This window comes from Cryptotermes secundus, unplaced genomic scaffold (genome assembly GCF_002891405.2).
Source record: "Cryptotermes secundus unplaced genomic scaffold, Csec_1.0 scaffold1755, whole genome shotgun sequence".
Classification (NCBI taxonomy): domain Eukaryota; kingdom Metazoa; phylum Arthropoda; class Insecta; order Blattodea; family Kalotermitidae; genus Cryptotermes; species Cryptotermes secundus.
This window is the reverse complement of record NW_019731237.1, coordinates 31462-48548: the sequence shown is the minus strand read 5'-3', so window position 1 is coordinate 48548 and position 17087 is coordinate 31462. Positions and strand designations below refer to the sequence as shown.

General features: G+C 38.0%; 1 protein-coding gene across 1 annotated transcript in view; it reads left to right on the top strand.

Annotated features, from left to right (window-relative positions):
• LOC111866647 (integral membrane protein 2C) overlaps positions 1 to 17087 on the top strand; it is a 33219-nt gene that overhangs the window by 15107 nt on the left and 1025 nt on the right. Inside the window, exons 2-6 of the mRNA XM_023855796.1 lie at positions 7186 to 7365; positions 12742 to 12867; positions 13994 to 14149; positions 14252 to 14366; positions 14443 to 14589. Coding sequence (XP_023711564.1) covers positions 7186 to 7365; positions 12742 to 12867; positions 13994 to 14149; positions 14252 to 14366; positions 14443 to 14589 — 724 coding nt within the window. The remainder of the gene's footprint in view (positions 1 to 7185; positions 7366 to 12741; positions 12868 to 13993; positions 14150 to 14251; positions 14367 to 14442; positions 14590 to 17087) is intronic.

Below are 17087 nucleotides of genomic sequence, written 5' to 3'. Positions count from 1 at the left end.
GATCTGGCAACACCATATTCTGAGAACGTTCTCCTGTGTATTTCTAACAGAGAGATTTCAGACGCCCACACTTATACCGACATGTCCCATACGATAAATAAGCTTCAACAAGAGATAGGCATTGTATGTGAGGCAGGCACAAGAACTTACACTGCTAAAACGCACGGTGCAGAAAATGTATTACACTGCTAGAACGCATGGTGCAGAAAATGTATGAATTTCGGGATTTTTTTCTTTTGGAATGAGTGTAACATTTTTTTTACAGATATTAAAATCTGTAAATTAGAATATCTGATTCTATATTCTTTCTACATTAAAGGAGCGTTCATTTCGTTCGTTTATCATAAAAAATGTAGAAATCACACCATTTTCAGAAACATGCTTACAATTTCATCGCTCTAGAAGGGCGGGCATTTAAATAAACTCCGTCCAGCTGCCCCTACCGGAAATTAAATGGCCCGTCCGATAAAGGTTAAATTGCCCTTAAACCTTTCTATATCATTAGAAATTTCCTTAAGTGTATCAGGAAGTGCATTGTATATTTTTACAGCCATTTCCATATATTGCCAAATTAACATGGGTCATATGTATATCCATAATGTGTCTAGTATTTATTTCATAGTGAACTTTGTTTGAATCAAATATTCTTCTGTTTTTTACTACAAAAATCGTCAAGGTGTATATATGTTGTGTTCTTAAAGGAAATATATTCATATCCTTAAAATGTCCTCTACGTGAATCTTTCAAGCCACATCCCTTCATTATTCTTATAACTCTCTTTTGCAACTTAAAAACTCTTTCGGCATAAGACGAGTTACCCCGAAACATTATACCATATGACATGACAGAACAAAAATATGAAAAGCACTTCTTAATGTTTTCATGGAGACCATTAGTTTTGCATTTCTTGTCATATAGCAGGCCACACTAAATTTTTTACTTATGTCTTGTATATGACCATCCCAAGTGATGTCATTTTGGCTAGTCGGGACAAATTTTGTGTAATTAGCGCATGTTATAATAGTAGCAAGATATCCCATAACTCTATCACACCTATTTTTTGCAGTGAAATTTATATAATATGGTTTTATTGTATTAAGAGACATTAAATTCTTAACAGCTGTGTGATTAATTTTTTGTACACCTGAGGGATCTCAGTTTCCTAGTATCCTGAAATAAGTATTTCATAAAAATTATCTCCAAATTATAAATATAATGCAGGAATCACAGCCTTATTATTTGTACCCATTGCCTCTATAGATGATTAAAATTTAATCAGTATTTGTTATTCTGTTTTTGAGAAAAATCGACATTTCACGTTTGGGCCCCTAGTGTGCATACTGTTATTTTCCTGAAGATATTACCTATGCAGTCTTAGCCTGATGGTCTGAATAATGTACTGAAATGTAACCAAAATCATTAAGATGTTTTTCAGAAAATGATCATTGTATTTTGGTGTGCATTTGGAAGGCTGCTATCTTCGAAGCTACAGTGGTCATATTCACTGGGGACTGACCTGTGATATATGTTCTTAATACCAGATGAGAATAAAATTCATCCTATCTTTCAAATGTGAGCAAGGAACATATACATACTGACACAGCTAAATTTAACAAAATCTTGAGATCTGTTTTTTCAGTACTTTCTCATATATGCAACGTTTTATTATTCAGGGATGAAAAAATAAACACTCAGAAGAATTGATGAAACTGAAAAAAGAAACATAATGGAGATAAGGCAAAGAAAATGAATGTGAATGAATATTTTCATAAGTACTCAAAAAGTAAGGATGACTAATAGAGGAACAAAAATTTGGAGTGCTTATCAATTTGACATTGATTGGTAGCTAATACAGCAGCAGTTGCCAGAATAAGAACCTGAGACCCTTTAACAACAAAACTACTAGTTCCAGAAGATATGAATTGAATTGAGTATAGTGATTTGGCTCAACTAGGCAGTTAATCATGAAATATATTTAATATAACTAGAATTTATGAATAAAGATTTGAAAATATAAATGTGGAGAAACATGTATCTGATATAGTTACAAAATATATGGTTATTTTAAGACTTCGCGGACCGGTCATTTAAATATTTAAATCACCCTGGGGACTGGCATTTTTAAACCTACTACCCTAACTTGTGCACTGTTCACTTTAAAAATTAATATAAAATCTCCTAATTAATTTTATGAACTAAAATTTTTGGAGAAGACTTACCAGAGCTCCTAGAAGTGCTTCAGAGTGTGATATTTCTGGAAACATTCCCCTCTGTGAAGAGGCATGCTGCAGAACTTGCAGATGTAGGAAGGCTTGCTTCGCTTCTTGTGCAGAGCGCACACACAGCACTGCCTAGAAGGATACTTCCCCGTCGATTGTTCGCTCATCACAATTTTCACGAGGGTATGTTTCCGCATATCACCCGAGAGTCGCCCAGGGGCGTCCATATGAGGCCTCTGTGGGGTGGGAGTAGATGGTCCCGGTCGTACTACGTCTGTGTCTGACACAGGTTCTGCCGCCACCGTGAGGTATGTAGTCCAGGCTTTTGCCACATTCATGAGGAATGCCTTGTATTTGAAAGTTGAATTTTCGTTTAGCTCTTTGAAAACCAAAAATGAATTGAAAAGGGCACAATTTATAAGCCACACGGCAACTTTCTTCGTCCATTTTACTGTTTTCCTAGGAAGGGAATAATAGGCCAAGTATTGGTCGGATCTATCAACTCCCTTCATGAACATATTGTACTGAGAAATACAAAGAGGATTCTTCTTCACTTGCCCGTGTCGTCTTTGAACATCGACCATGCTCGAATTGTGAATAGTGGAAATCATATTCACAACGTGAGTATCCCTCCAGGACTGAAGAAGAATGTCCCTCTTCCTCCTGAATGTGGTGTCACCACGTTTCAGGGATTTACATTCCTCTTTCAGATCTGGAGGAAGGCCTCTGTTCACCCTAATTGTACCACAAATACGTACTTTCCTGGAAAGTAGGTATTCTGCAGTTGCCACACTGGTACAAAAATTATCATGATAAACGTGATAATTTTGATCCAGATAGGGATCCAAAATGGAAACAATAGTTTCTTGCAATTTCTTGCCTTCACCGGAATAAATTTCTAAATTTCCAATATAGCCTGAAGTGCTTTCCGTGACTACATGAGCAGGTAGGCCATACTTTGTGAGTTTCCCAGGATTATACATTGGAAAACGAAGCCTTCCCCTCCAAGGAATCACAGATTCGTCCGAAGACAGTTGCTGCTCTGGCTTATAAACTGTCTGAAATTTCTCAACGAAAAAGTGTAATAAGGGTTGAATTTTGAAAAGCCTGCCCGTTGATTGTGGTTGCAGTTCATTATTATTGAAATGCAAACACCACCATATCTGTTCAAATCTCTTACGACTCATGAGTTTGCAGAAAATGGGAATTTCTAAAAATGGATCAGTGGACCAATAGTCTTTCAAATTATCCCTCTTTGTAAACCCCATTAGAATGATTATTGCCAAAAAATTTTTCATTTCTGCTGAAGTGACATCCACCCACTTCAACACCTTATAGGTACTGTCGTATGCCTCACGGTGTTGGAGATAGTATCTGTTGGTCTCCTGACACAACATGTCAAAGAAACTATCTCCAGAAAACAGTTTAGCTACTTCAGACACTTGCGTAGGGTCCGATGGCATTTGTCTCACCCCTGGATCACCAGTAAACTTTCCCAAAGTGGGTGTTTGGTCCACTTTACCCCATGTGGCTGTCCCCGCAATGCTAGCACTCACACTTTCATCGGAGCTCTGACTGTCACTTTCACTTTCTCTTCTGGTCACAATATTTTGGTGGCCCCTGAGACTGCCCTCGCTATCAGAAGACGAAGCAGTTGGCAAGTCAGATAACTCATCGGAGATCAAATCACAGATTTCTTCTTCTCCAAGAGCTCGCGCGGCCTTCAACTGCTTTCGTCTCTGAGCCATGTTGACACTGAGAATATCTTGCCTCATACATAGAAGCTTCAATTTGAACAAAGGGACTTTTCTTTTGAGTGAGAGGGGAATAGAGAGTGGTCACGTTGCTGACTCGGAAAACAAACATTCCGAAGGTCAGCTACGCAGTACTTTTACAGACAAGTGGCCACCAAAGCAAGGAATAGTGTGTTGCAACATAACGTGTCCTAAAAGCCTAAATCTAGGCGACCGGTCTGCCACATTTAAAACCCAAACTCCTAGGCCTAGGCATCTGGTCTGCGAAGTGTTAAAATAAATATATGAATCACAAATTGTGGTGACTGGTTACTAAGAGGCTTCTTGTGATCTTTTGTGACAGGACCACACCTTGCTGGTTGTCCACGACGGCTTATTCAATATATTTGCAGTTACGCTCCATATCTGGAGGCCGTCTCCTCCAGCTGCAATCTGAGGACCAAGAAATATTGCATTACATATGATTTTAATATAGAATTTTGAGTTATTTTTAAAAAATAATTATGCAGAAAATCCCACATGTGATAATAATCAGTATATAAATATATTGAAGTATTATATGACTACCTTTGCTTGCTTTTATCAGGATATATAAAGGCTTATAGTTTTTGATAGTAAAACTTCCATGTATGGATATGGATATGTTTATACAGGATGGCACAGAAGTTCCTGTGGAGTTTTGCTATAATTTTAAATACTTAATGGAAAAAAACTGTAAATAAAGTATATTTCTTGTAAATTTTGAGTGCATATCATACCAAAGATGAAAAATTATATGCTTTAAATGTTTCTGCAAAGTTTTTCTGTATTCAATACACTGTCTTTGTCCCTGGTGTTAATGGTTTATTTCATTTGTAATGTCATTTAACTGTTAACTTTTTTCTTTATTAACAAATGCATGTTTGTTTAGGTAACTCCACAAGAACAGATCTGGGGATGTCAAGTCGTGTGACTACAGGCCAGTTCAGTGTTGCAGTAGTGGGAGGTTAGGTGATTTGGAAAAGAACCCTTAGGGCGAGGGCACACCAAGGAAACTGGCAACCATCATTGCTTCTCTTGCTGTGTGGGCTTTGGCCCCATCCTGTTGAAATAATATATTTTCTTGAACCATCTGTTTGCAGAGCAGGTTCCATACATTTGTGGATCATACTTCTGTACCAATCTCCATCTTTACACAGCTGTTATCATTCTCAGTCTGGAAGTGAGCTTTGTCGTGCATTATCAAGTTTGATATGAATGTGCAATCTTGAGTTGCAGTATAAGTGAGAGTATGCATGAATACTAGGTTGTTTTCTTGGTCCACTGACCTCAGTAGCATTAATTGAATTTTGTAGGGAAAAGATGGAAGCCCCTTTTCACAGTTCACTGCAGAGATGATATGCATCTGAGCTGAGCATCCCCACGTTAGTGTCTGCATTTTCATGAACACTCCCTTCATTGTTCAGTAGAGCCTAGAGACCCACTTGTTTGATGTCTGCCACTGCGTCTTGCATCTACAATGAAATTAAGCAACAGGCCACCAGAGATTTGATTTGAAATGTCTATGAAAATCACTTTGAGTCAGCAGAACGGAATAGTTGTTCACAAAGTAAAGTTCTACAGCTTTTGCCCACTGCTGAACCATATATTTCTATATGATAAGTTTCCAAGGGTTGTTTTACACCTGAAGAAAAAAATGTATCTAAAAAATATGCTAATTTCAAACCCAAACATGCAAATCTTTGAAAACTGACATTTGTTATGAAGAATCCATGATGGTGATGACCTTACGGTAGAAACATATAGGATTATCAGAGTGAAATACAGGTAAACCTCAGTTTATTCATTTTTGATCAGTGCAAGTTTCAGTTAATATGGTCACAAACATTTATATGATTCCTCTGCGTGTGCCCTCTAAAATTTTGAATTGCATGTCAGATTATGCTTCTCTTCTATTTGGAGGAAACTCTAAAGGCAATTTCAAATTGAAACCCGTACTTATGTACTATTCACTAAATCCAAGGGTTTTAATAGGTTGCAGCAAACTGTCACATCCTGTAATTTGGCAGGCAAATAAAATGTTATGGGTCATGCAAGCTTTATTTGAAGACTGGTTTAAGAGTTGTTTTTCTCCAGCAGTTTTTGAAAATGCCCCTGGCCACACTACTGTGCTAAATGGTCTTTGTGAAAAATGTAAAAGTAATATTCTTACCTGCAAGCACTGCATCTTTGCCACAGCCAGTGGACCAGGGAATAATTTCAACTTTGAAGGCCTGTTATCTATGAAGAACTATTGTGCAAGCGCTGCAAGCTACAGCAAGGGAAGGTGCAGTTTCATTGATTGAATTTTGGAAGAATTTTAACATTAGGCAAGCTGTTGAAAATATTAATGAGTCACTGGCAAGAAGTTGCGGCTAATACGATTAGAGCAGTATGGAAATATCTTCTGCCTTACTGTGCAAATAACGTCTTTGCCTTCAGAAATCGGTTTGACTCTGTTATTGAAAAAAATAGTGTCATTGGAAAGGATTTGGGCTTTGAAGATGTTGATTCACCCCATGTCAAAGAATGCCTGGATTTGCATTCACAGCCACTCACTGACATGGACATTGTAGAATTGGAGCAACATCATTCCTATGGCAAGAAGAAGAAATTATGTCTTGAGAAGGCAATTTTGATAAAGGAAATCTAGCAGATGTTTCAAAATTTTGAAACACAAATTATGGATTTAGATCTAAATGTGGAAAAGGCATACTAGTTTGCTGTACTCTAGAAAATGGACTTAGCTGTTGTCATAAATTGTAAGAAGAGGAAACAAAACGCTATGTCTGTCCAGATTACACTTGACAGTTTTTTTTTCTAGGAAGTGGCATATCCATTTTTCATTTGTTTTGTAGCTTATCAGTAAACATTTTTTTAGCTTGCTTGTTTTTCATTGTTCTTTATATTTCTATCTATGGTCAGAGTTAAAACATTTTAAAAGCCAAAATTATGTGTTCTGATGAATCTTCTACGACATCATGGATAAATAACACTTTTTGCCATTGATTTCCAGTTTTGAGCTGTACATTACACTCATTGCTCGATTTAACCACATATATGGAGGTTTACTTGTGTTTAATTTAGATGTTTGGAGTTGTGATACGATGGGCTTTGTACACATATATGGACTAATAATATGACACTTTTATGTATTAATAAGGTGGGGAATTGTGCTCACTTGAATGTTTCAGCCCCCTAAGGTGGACCTGGAGGCTGCTGCCCATGCAGAGCCACAGTATTTCATTCTGAAGGCTCGTGCACGTCGTGTCTCAACAGCAACAACTGTTTGTCTTTTCCTTACTGCTTTGTTAGTGATGAGCATTGGCATCATTGGTGGTGTGTATCTCTACAGACAGTTTGCCCGGTCACAGGTAAGTAGACACAGCTGGTGATTTTAGTCTTGCCATGAATTTTTGTAGTCATGTCTGATAACAGAACTGTGCCCCATTTAGACAGTTTTTGACGAAGTCTGGAGTAGAGCTTAGCCACATCTAACTTTCACTGGTGTTGTCAACTCTGATTCTGGTGAAATGTGATATAGTCTTCACTGACTTATGAAACAGCGTACATTTTGAGTTTACGTGGTTGCTGTTTTGGGAATATTGATTGTGGATGATAACAGAGATGAGGTAGAATGACTCCAGCCCTAGAGATGAGCCAGTTCTGCCCCAGAAAGTATGTTGCTGTTGTATGTGACAGTCACTGGTCCATTGGATGTATCATCATATGTAAGGATCAAGAAGGTGATTTCCTTCTAAAATTTATGAGAGGAAAAGGGCAAGATGATATGACATTTTCATGGTGACAAGAGGAAATAAATGTGTATTCCCTTTGCTCATGGTCTGTATGCATTTCAAGCAGTGTCACTAGGGAAGGAAAGGATCAGAGTATAGATTTGAGCATGCTGATAGTTCACAGGCATTTTTCTGTACACATTGAAAAAAGTGTATTTTAATTGCAAGCACATCAGTATGTAAGTTTTGAAACATGTTAAATTCATTATCATCAGTTACTAGGAAATGTTTACTGCTGTCATATTTATACCGTTGTTCATCATCACTGCAGTGAAACTTCTTTGTTTAAAATTTCTCTTATAATACAGTTCTTTGTTTGTGGTGGGTAGAAACTGCAGGTTCCTACTTGTAGTCCTATGTTAAGTTTTTTTTTTTAATTTGTTAAAAAAGACTTCTGCAAGGGTTGTCCTGCCAGACTTTTGCAGTTATATGTGCAAACATCAGACCATTAGATTCCCTGACAAAAATTACTGCTGGCACCAAATTTTATATTTATGACTGTTTAATTAACGAACATATTCACACATTAGTGACAGAGGCCTACCACATGTTTTAGGTGTCGAAAAGAGGTAAAGTTGTCCTTGTGCTTGACTAATTAGGCACTATGCTATGAAGGCATATGGGGGAGTCTCTGTATAGATCCACATATTCTTGATCTTAGCACTAGTTGGAGATGAATGATCAGCTTAACACCCCAATCGCTTTACCCCTGGAGAAAGAGCCCTGTTACCCATTGGATAGGAGGCTGAATGGGCCCCAGAACCAGTCTGGATGGCATGGAGAAAAGAAAACTTCACTCCTCCCACGGCTCATTCCAACTCCTTAGCAGTGCAGCTGCGCTATTCCAGCTCATATAATATGCCTCTGCTTAATTTAATTAATTATAATCTAGGAATTTAATAACCAAAAAAAAAATACTTCAAATTTGGGACATTTTCACGTCATGGAAATCTGCTTTTAAAACAAAAACCATAAAAACTGACATGACATGTTTGACAGCATTGTTTGATTTGACATGGAATGGCTCTTATACAAGGTATGCAGTTAATCATTAGCCTGGTTCCTGCATCTGATGTGGCACTGGTTTTGCAAGCACTCACCTCAGTAGCCAATTCGTACGCCAAAGACTTCATCTGTTGAATCAAATTGTATGCAGTGTGTCCTGAAATGCTGTGCAATTGTTGTTGTCATCAGTTGATCAAAAGGTGACAGAATTAATGTCACATAATGTTCAGAATTTGTTTCATTAAAATACACAAGCCAGTTTATCTTCATTGATTTAATTGCACACCAAACCTCAACTTTGCTACTTGCTTTCATGCACTTATTTTACTCGGCTTATTTGACCTTGAAGGTGGAGGTGATAAGTTCCTCTGAAATGTTGGATGGCTTTCAACAGACTACACGGTGTTAGTACTCTTGATGACCACCTCTGTGAGTGCCTCTCATCCCACTTAAAATATTTAGTTCCATATTGGAACAGTAAGTGTCATTCATTGCATGTTTAAAATTTATCAGAATGCAGGTGTTGGCACTGTTATAAAATTAGGTCATGTTTGACTGCTGCTGTGTTGGGCACACAGAAGGTCCATCTTAGCTGGTGTCTGTTTTCAGGGTTTTTATGCTTTCTCCTCACCCCTAGGTAACAGTCCTGTTTTCAGACCCAGAAGAGAAAGAAATTAATTTTTTTTTTGAACATTTTGCAAGTACAGAAAAACACTGTCCATGAACTTACACAAGAAGTTATCAGATAGATGTTAGCGTAGCATTGTAAAAGAACCTGTGAAAAGGTATTCTTAATTCATACTACATATAGAGCAAAAGCTGAAATTGCTATTGCAAAATGGAAAAGGTATAAATCATAAGGTAGCGATCAAATTCTGGCAGAAGTTGTTCAAGTATGAGAGGAAATATTACATTCCAAGATCCATAAGCTAATTAATTCTGTTTTGAATAAGGAAAAATTGCCAGATCAATGGAAGGAGTCTATTATAGTACCTGAAGAAAGCAGTCTTCTGGGATTTGGCACCGTGTATGCAGATTTCTTATACTTTTTCTTCTACCCTGAAGATGGAGGCGATACGTTCCTCCGAAACGTCGGTTAACACCACTTATACTTACACTTATACACTTATCCCAGAAGACTGCTTTCTTCATAGTCACCGCCGTGAAAGCCTCAAATCTTACATATTATAGTACCTGTTCACAAGAAGGATGATGAAACTGACTGCTGTAATTATTGTGGGATATCACTATCAACTTTATACAAAATTTTATCCAACATTCTTCCCTCAAGACTAAGTCCATACATAGATGAAATTATTGGGGATTATTAGTGTGGATTTCAATGTAACAGATCAACTACTGATCAGATCTTTTGCCTTCATCAGATATTGAAAAAAATGGGAGTACAATGAAACAGTACATCAGCCGTTCTTAGACTTCAAGAAAGCCTATGATTCAGTTAGGAAGGAAGTATTGTACAGTATTCTGTTAGAGTTTGGCATACCCATGAAACTAGTTAGGCTAATTAAAATCTGTTTAAACGAAATGTATGGTAAAGTCTGTATAGGTAAACATTTGTCTGATAATTTTCCTGTCCAGAATGGTCTAAAACAAGGAGATGCTTTATCGCCACTGCTATTCAACACTGCTTTAGAATATGCCATTAGGAAGGTCCAAGAAAACCAGGTAGGACTGAAATTAAATGGGACACATCAGCTGTTCGTCTATGCTGGGTGATATGAATCTACTGGGTGATAATATAGGTACCATAAAGAGAAAGACACAAACTTTAATTGATGCTAGTAATGAGGTTGGTCTCGAAATAAACACAAAGAAAACTTAAGTATATGTTGCTATCTCACCACCAAAATGCAGAGCAAAATCATGACCTAAAGATAGATAGCAGATGTTTTGAAAATATGGCACAGTTCAGATATTTGGGAATGACCAAAAATCAAAACCTGATTCAGGAGGAAATTAAGAGGAGATTGAACTCAGTGTAATGCTTGTTACCATTCAGTCCAGAACCTTTTATCTTCTCATCTGCTGTCCAAAAACATAAAAATTAGAATATACAAAACTATAATTTTGTCTGTGGTTCTGTATGGGTGTGAAACTTTGTCTCTGACATTAAGGGAGGAACATAGACTGAGGATGTATGAGAACAGGGTGTTGAGAATATTTGGACCGAAGAGAGATGAAGTGACAGGAGGTTGGAGATGGAACAGATTTCAGACAGTTATTTGGAATGTTATGTGTGTTATAAACAATACAGTGATATAAAAGGGGGAGGGGATGTTCAAGAGGTAAATGGGACAAAAATTTTACAGTTTTGGCCTCCCCTGCACTTTATGCCGCTGCGAAAGCTGCAATACAACAGCAGGATCGTAATATAGATTGGTGAGGTGGCATTTTTATGCAGGTTTAGATGCTACACAGAATTGGACAAATTTTGTAAAAAAGACATTAGAAATATCCAGTAAATAGAATATTGACCGAAGTGGTTTTAACATCTACAAGGAATAAATGATGATAAATTCCCTATAACTCCAATTGGAATACAAAATTAAGGGACACATATGGCAGATGTAGCAAACTCTGAAATCAGAACATATTGTGACATGACAGAAGAGTTTAACAAGAGAAGTCATTTATTGCTAAGTAACGGCTTGATAGAAAGCATGCTCTCACTAGGCTGTAGCTTGCTTACATGTCACACAACAACAGAGGAGCTGTTGGAGGTGGTGTTTTTTTTTTTAATAGAAATAAAAGAATTGGTCGTGGATCTTGAGGAAACTGTGCTGGTAAAGGCAAGCAGCAACTTAACTGACACATTGACCGCCCTCTTGTCAGAGAGGGTGCCGCATGTGAACAAACCCTCAACTGTATGACAGTAACAAAAACCTGGTCTTGGGGCCCCAGATATGGATTGACACCAAGACCACCTGATCGTCGGTCATAACATCATTTTCGACTTGTTAGTGTGTGTAATTCTGAAGGCTGAGGCCATGAGTCCTGTGGGACTTGGAACCAGGAATTACTGTGTTGGCAAGGGCCAGCAGCAATTTACCAGCCAGCCAAGTTAGAGTGTAGATTAGTGACAGTGTTATAACTGTGTTATGAGTTATAAGCATTCAGTAAGCTCAGTTATCAGTCCAAACGCCATGTCTAGTCTCTGACACATGACAGAATGACTGTGCTCTGAAAAGCAAGAGAAGAAGAAATTAAGTATTTTTACAGTTGGTACAACAAATATTAACACACTGATGTCAGAAATCATAATATGATATAAATATCATATGACATTCACCAGAACTGTAACATTATGTTCTGATGGATTTTGCTTTTCTTTGCTTTATCCATAATGATACAGTCACTAATCGCAGCGGTAGCTGTACCATATCTTAGATACCATGGGATACTCTGGTTTCCTTTTCCACCAGCAGAGGGTCTTGAACTACCAGAAATTTAATTCTGAAGTTGTGAAAAATGGCTGAACTGTAGGGATTACAGAAGCTTCATACCTACCTACCTGAAGAACTAGTTGGGATCACAGCACTTCAGCAGTAATGAGGAGTTCATGGAAGGTGTCAAAATGTGGCTGAGCTCACAGACAGCAGACGACTTTGACACAGACATCCAAAAACTTGTTTCCTGATATAAGTGCTTCAGTTCTGGCAGTGGCTATGTTGAACAGTAGCTTATGTACAAAACAAACATTTGTTTCCTGATATAAGTGCCTCAGTTCTGTCAGTGGCTATGTTGAGCAGTAGCTTATATACATATTTTTTTTTTGTATATAATACTTTTTTCTCATTGCTTGTTCTCTTATCTCACTGGCGGTTACTTTCTGAATAGCCCTTGTACATTCACAGTTCTTCTTATTGCTGAATCCTGTTGTACTTTTGCTTGGGAAAGGGGGATGAAGTGATGTACCATTGCTTGCAGATGCACAGTTTCCGTGGCTGGTGCAGCATCCCATATGAGGGGACCAAGGCAACAATGTACCTGGATGACAAGAACAACCCCAGCCAACAGCATGCCTCCCCTTTTGCAGACCATGATTTGTTCAAGGTAATGTACAGTGCTCAGGATGCCGTTTTTGATTGGTATTTCCCAAATGTCCCCTTTTTAAGATACTTTTTTTCTGTCACAGAATTTCATGCACCAGACTGAAGTGATTACTGTTTTACCACTACCTTGTTATAAAATTAAAGACTGATAAAAATAAAAGTTGCCCTCTTAATTCTGATGTAGTAGTGATGGCATTTAAAAGTAAGTTACAAATGGATATAAAATAAGAGTACTGATTTGAAAAAATGCCTTTATTTCTCAACATAATCTCCCTGTACATTGAGGCACTTGTCCCATCGTTTCACAAGCCCCAGAAAACCAGCAGCATAAAATTGTTTGGGCTGCTGTCAGAACCAGGCATGTTCACAAGGCATGGCCTACCTCATAATGCATGACAGGTTGCATGCTTCCATCAAATGGCCTTACGAAGTTTCCTGAGGATGTTACAGTGGGAGTCAGCATTTACAGTTTGTAGTTGAGGTTGGAATGTGGTGAGCAGTATGCCTTCCTGATCCCAGAAGACTGTGAGCGTCACTTTCCTGGGGGATGGTGTCACCTTAGACTTTTTTTTTGGCAGGCAACACAGGATGTTTCCACTGCATTGATGCACACTTTGTCTCAGGCTGGTAATGGTGAACCCAAGACTCATCACCTGTGACAGTTTGGGCTAGCATATCGTGTCCTTCGTCATGGTAGAGATTGAGATGCTGCAATGCCAGACCCATTCTTTGCATTTTGTGTTGTGGGGTCAGCATGCGCGGCACCCATCATGCACAAACTTTGTGAAAACCTAACCTGTCATGTATTATGAGGTAGGCCATGCCATGTGAACACGCCTGATTCCAACAGCAGCCTAAAGAATTTTATGCTCCTGGTTTTCGGGGGCGTGTGGAACGATGGGACAAGTGCCTCAATGTACAGGAAGGTTATGTTGAGAAATAAAAGCATTTTTCAAATCAGTACTCTTATTTGTTTAAGTTCTATATCCATTTGTACCTTACTTATAGACTTAACTTCGTATAAATGGAATGGGCAGAAGAGCAAGAGAAATATGCTGATGTTATTAGAAATATCATTTGTGACAGAACTGAGTTAATATAAATTCATTTCTTGACTCTACTTCCAGAGCCTGATAAGATCATCCTCCGTAGGTGACGGTAAAACTGACGGCTTCTTTCAAGAAGAGTTTGAAATAGACTTGGAAAATGAGGATTATGAGAAGATCAACGTGCCTGACTTTCGGGATGGACGAAGAGGACGTTTCATTCATGATTTTAATTCCGTATGTGTGGTACTTGGGTTCTAACATGGAGATTACTATGACTTTTCCTGCATTGCACATATTTTGGCAACTGATCCTGCAACATGCTTGTTGTGTTGACAGAACAAGACTGGAATCATTGATTTGGATGGACACAGATGCTTTGTGATGCCTCTGAATCGCCAGCGAGTTCTGCCTCCAAGATCTTTGTTTGACCTCATCAGGAAAATGTGGGATGGTATGTGTGTTGTGTAAGAAACCACACCATACTAATGATAAGGATGCATTTTTCTCAGCATGTTTGTGTGTTACAGGTTACTATGAGGTGGACACTGATGTGGTGAGGGAAACAATGCGTGTGGTGACACCACCTATCACTGACTACAAGAATGTAGGCTATTACATCTCACGCGAATGCAGCGGAGTCCCTACATATATGTTGGAAAAAGTTGTGACCTCTGGTGAGTAACAGATTAATCCTTTTTAACCTTTAAAGTATGGACTTTTAAATTGTCGGGAACCTGCTGCGGCCGGAATTTAAATGGCCCTAAGTCTTTAAAGTTGCAGTCTTTCAGAAAAAATACATATTTCATGCAGTATAGAAATACGAACTAAAAACAGCCTGAAAACAAAATTTTCTACACATACACAAAAGAGCAATTTTTACAAATGAAAATATACTGTGATTATTTTGTCATGAAATATAAAAATCATCTTTATTATACATATATGACAAAATTCCAAAGGACTTCCCTTTACGTTTTTCTTGAAACTTCAGACATATTTATTTTGTAAAAAATAATCACGCTATATACAGTAATCTTTTGATTAAACTGTATGTGAGTATGAACTTGGTGACTTCACATTTTATGATAACTCCATTAAATGCTCACACTCTTGACATGCGTGTGCCACTTCTAGAAGCAGTCCTCAACACACAGACCAACATCACACTTTTTACAATAGAGGAGGGTGCTCCTGGTTTCCTTATTTAGCGAACACACACGATGCCTTTGTTTCCCTTTGGATGGCCAGTGCTGCAAATGTTTCACCTCTAGTTGACTCAGTTGGGTCCCAAATGAAGTCGGCCTCCCCCAAGAAACGCCACTGACCGTGATATTCGCCTCATGCGACTGTACAATCAAATCTCGCACTAGGATTTCGTGGAATTTTTTATGTCATTTTTCCACCACATGACTTGTGCAATAAATAGGCATTGAGAACAGTCATGTCTAGAAGGTGGGAAGAAAATTTGTCCTGTAAGATTTATCCACAAAGCCCTTATGTGCATTATTGTCTTCAGTGGCTTTATTCCCCTACTGAGACACAAAAATGTTTATAAATAAATGACTACCCAACACTGACTTCCTAACTGATAATTTGCTACTGAAAACAAATCCTTGAAAACGTCACACTTCCTTGAAAGCTCTAGAAGCACTAATCTGTGGGCACAGATGAATATTTACTTCTCAGTTCTCAAAACAAAACTGTGCTCTGCCCAAGTCATAAGTTCATCATGTCTAAACACGAAACCAGTACCGTGATAAACGTGTGCTCACATAGTAAAGATAAGCAGCGGCCGCACACAGGGAGCCTACACAGAATAGCAGTGCTGAAAACAAGAAGTAGCTGCTGCAGCACTACAGACATAGGATGAGTAACCCTGAGAATTTTAATTTTTAAAAGAATTTTAAATTATAACTCAAGATTTTAAAAGTGCTGGTTCATAATATCAAAATTGACGAGTGTAGGCAACAAAGATAATGCACAAAGCAGACAGATATCAGCGAAGTAGATTCTGATAAATCGAAACCTGTTGGTAACGATGAAAAGGACAATTGTGAAGACTTATGGTTTTAAATTTTAAACTAGATGTAGTGTAACAGCTACGTAAGTGCATACACCTGATGATGGCCGTTTGCGGCTGAAACATGTAGTGTAGAAGAGGGCAAGACAAAAGAACTACAGTAAATTGTTGCACTTGGGACGGTGTTTATGTCGTATATTAAATGTTAATTTTAAATACTTTCCATGTTGTAGAGATATGTATAACACTGTAACAAATCTTTCCCTAAATATCTTGGGTGTTTGGTATCAATGAAAAGAAACCAGCCATACCATCCCTATGATACTTCATGTCTGCATCATCTTGCAAACTGAGTTTGTAAGATACCATGAAAATATGAATCTCTTTCTACTTAAAATTTCTGCATGGACAGGGTTAAAAACTAATAGTAAAACAGTAAAGGTGTCCCTGTGCTTAACTAGTTAACACCATGAATGGATGTATAGATCTACATTTTCTTGACTTTGGCACAAGCTGGAGGTGGGTGGTCAGCTTCATGCCTCGGCTGCTTTACCCCCGGTAACCATCTGATAGGAGGTTGGGTAGACCCCATAGTCGGTCTGGATGACTTGGAGAAAATTCTTGACCCTACTGGGACTTGAACTCTGAACCCTCAGTCATCCAGCCTGTAGCTAGTCGCTATAACGACTATGTTATTCCAGATTAGAACAAAACTAATACACTATTTAATTTGCTTTCTGCACAATAAACATGATAAATCATTTTATTTCATAACTTTGTAATATATTTTGACAGGCTGAAATGTGCTGACCCACCAGTTTCTGTTAACTCCTCCATGGTGAGTGAGTTAGTGAGTATTTTCCTTAGCCCTGTTTGTGACCCATTCTATAATGTGCTGCTGAACCTGTCCATTAAGAAGAAATTAATTTTCACAGATACTGTGCATTGCAGGACATGGAGTTGTGTGTGCATGTTTTCACACATTCCTCATAATTTAGAAAAAGACTGATTTTCATTTCCGTTTTGATCCAGGAATTTAAGATACATAATTTAAGCATGAAAATGTTGAAAACAAGAAGTACTGCTTGGCCGTGGTGGTGGATCTGAAATTCTGTGCACGTGCCTGCTGTAGATTTCTTCACAGTGAAATAC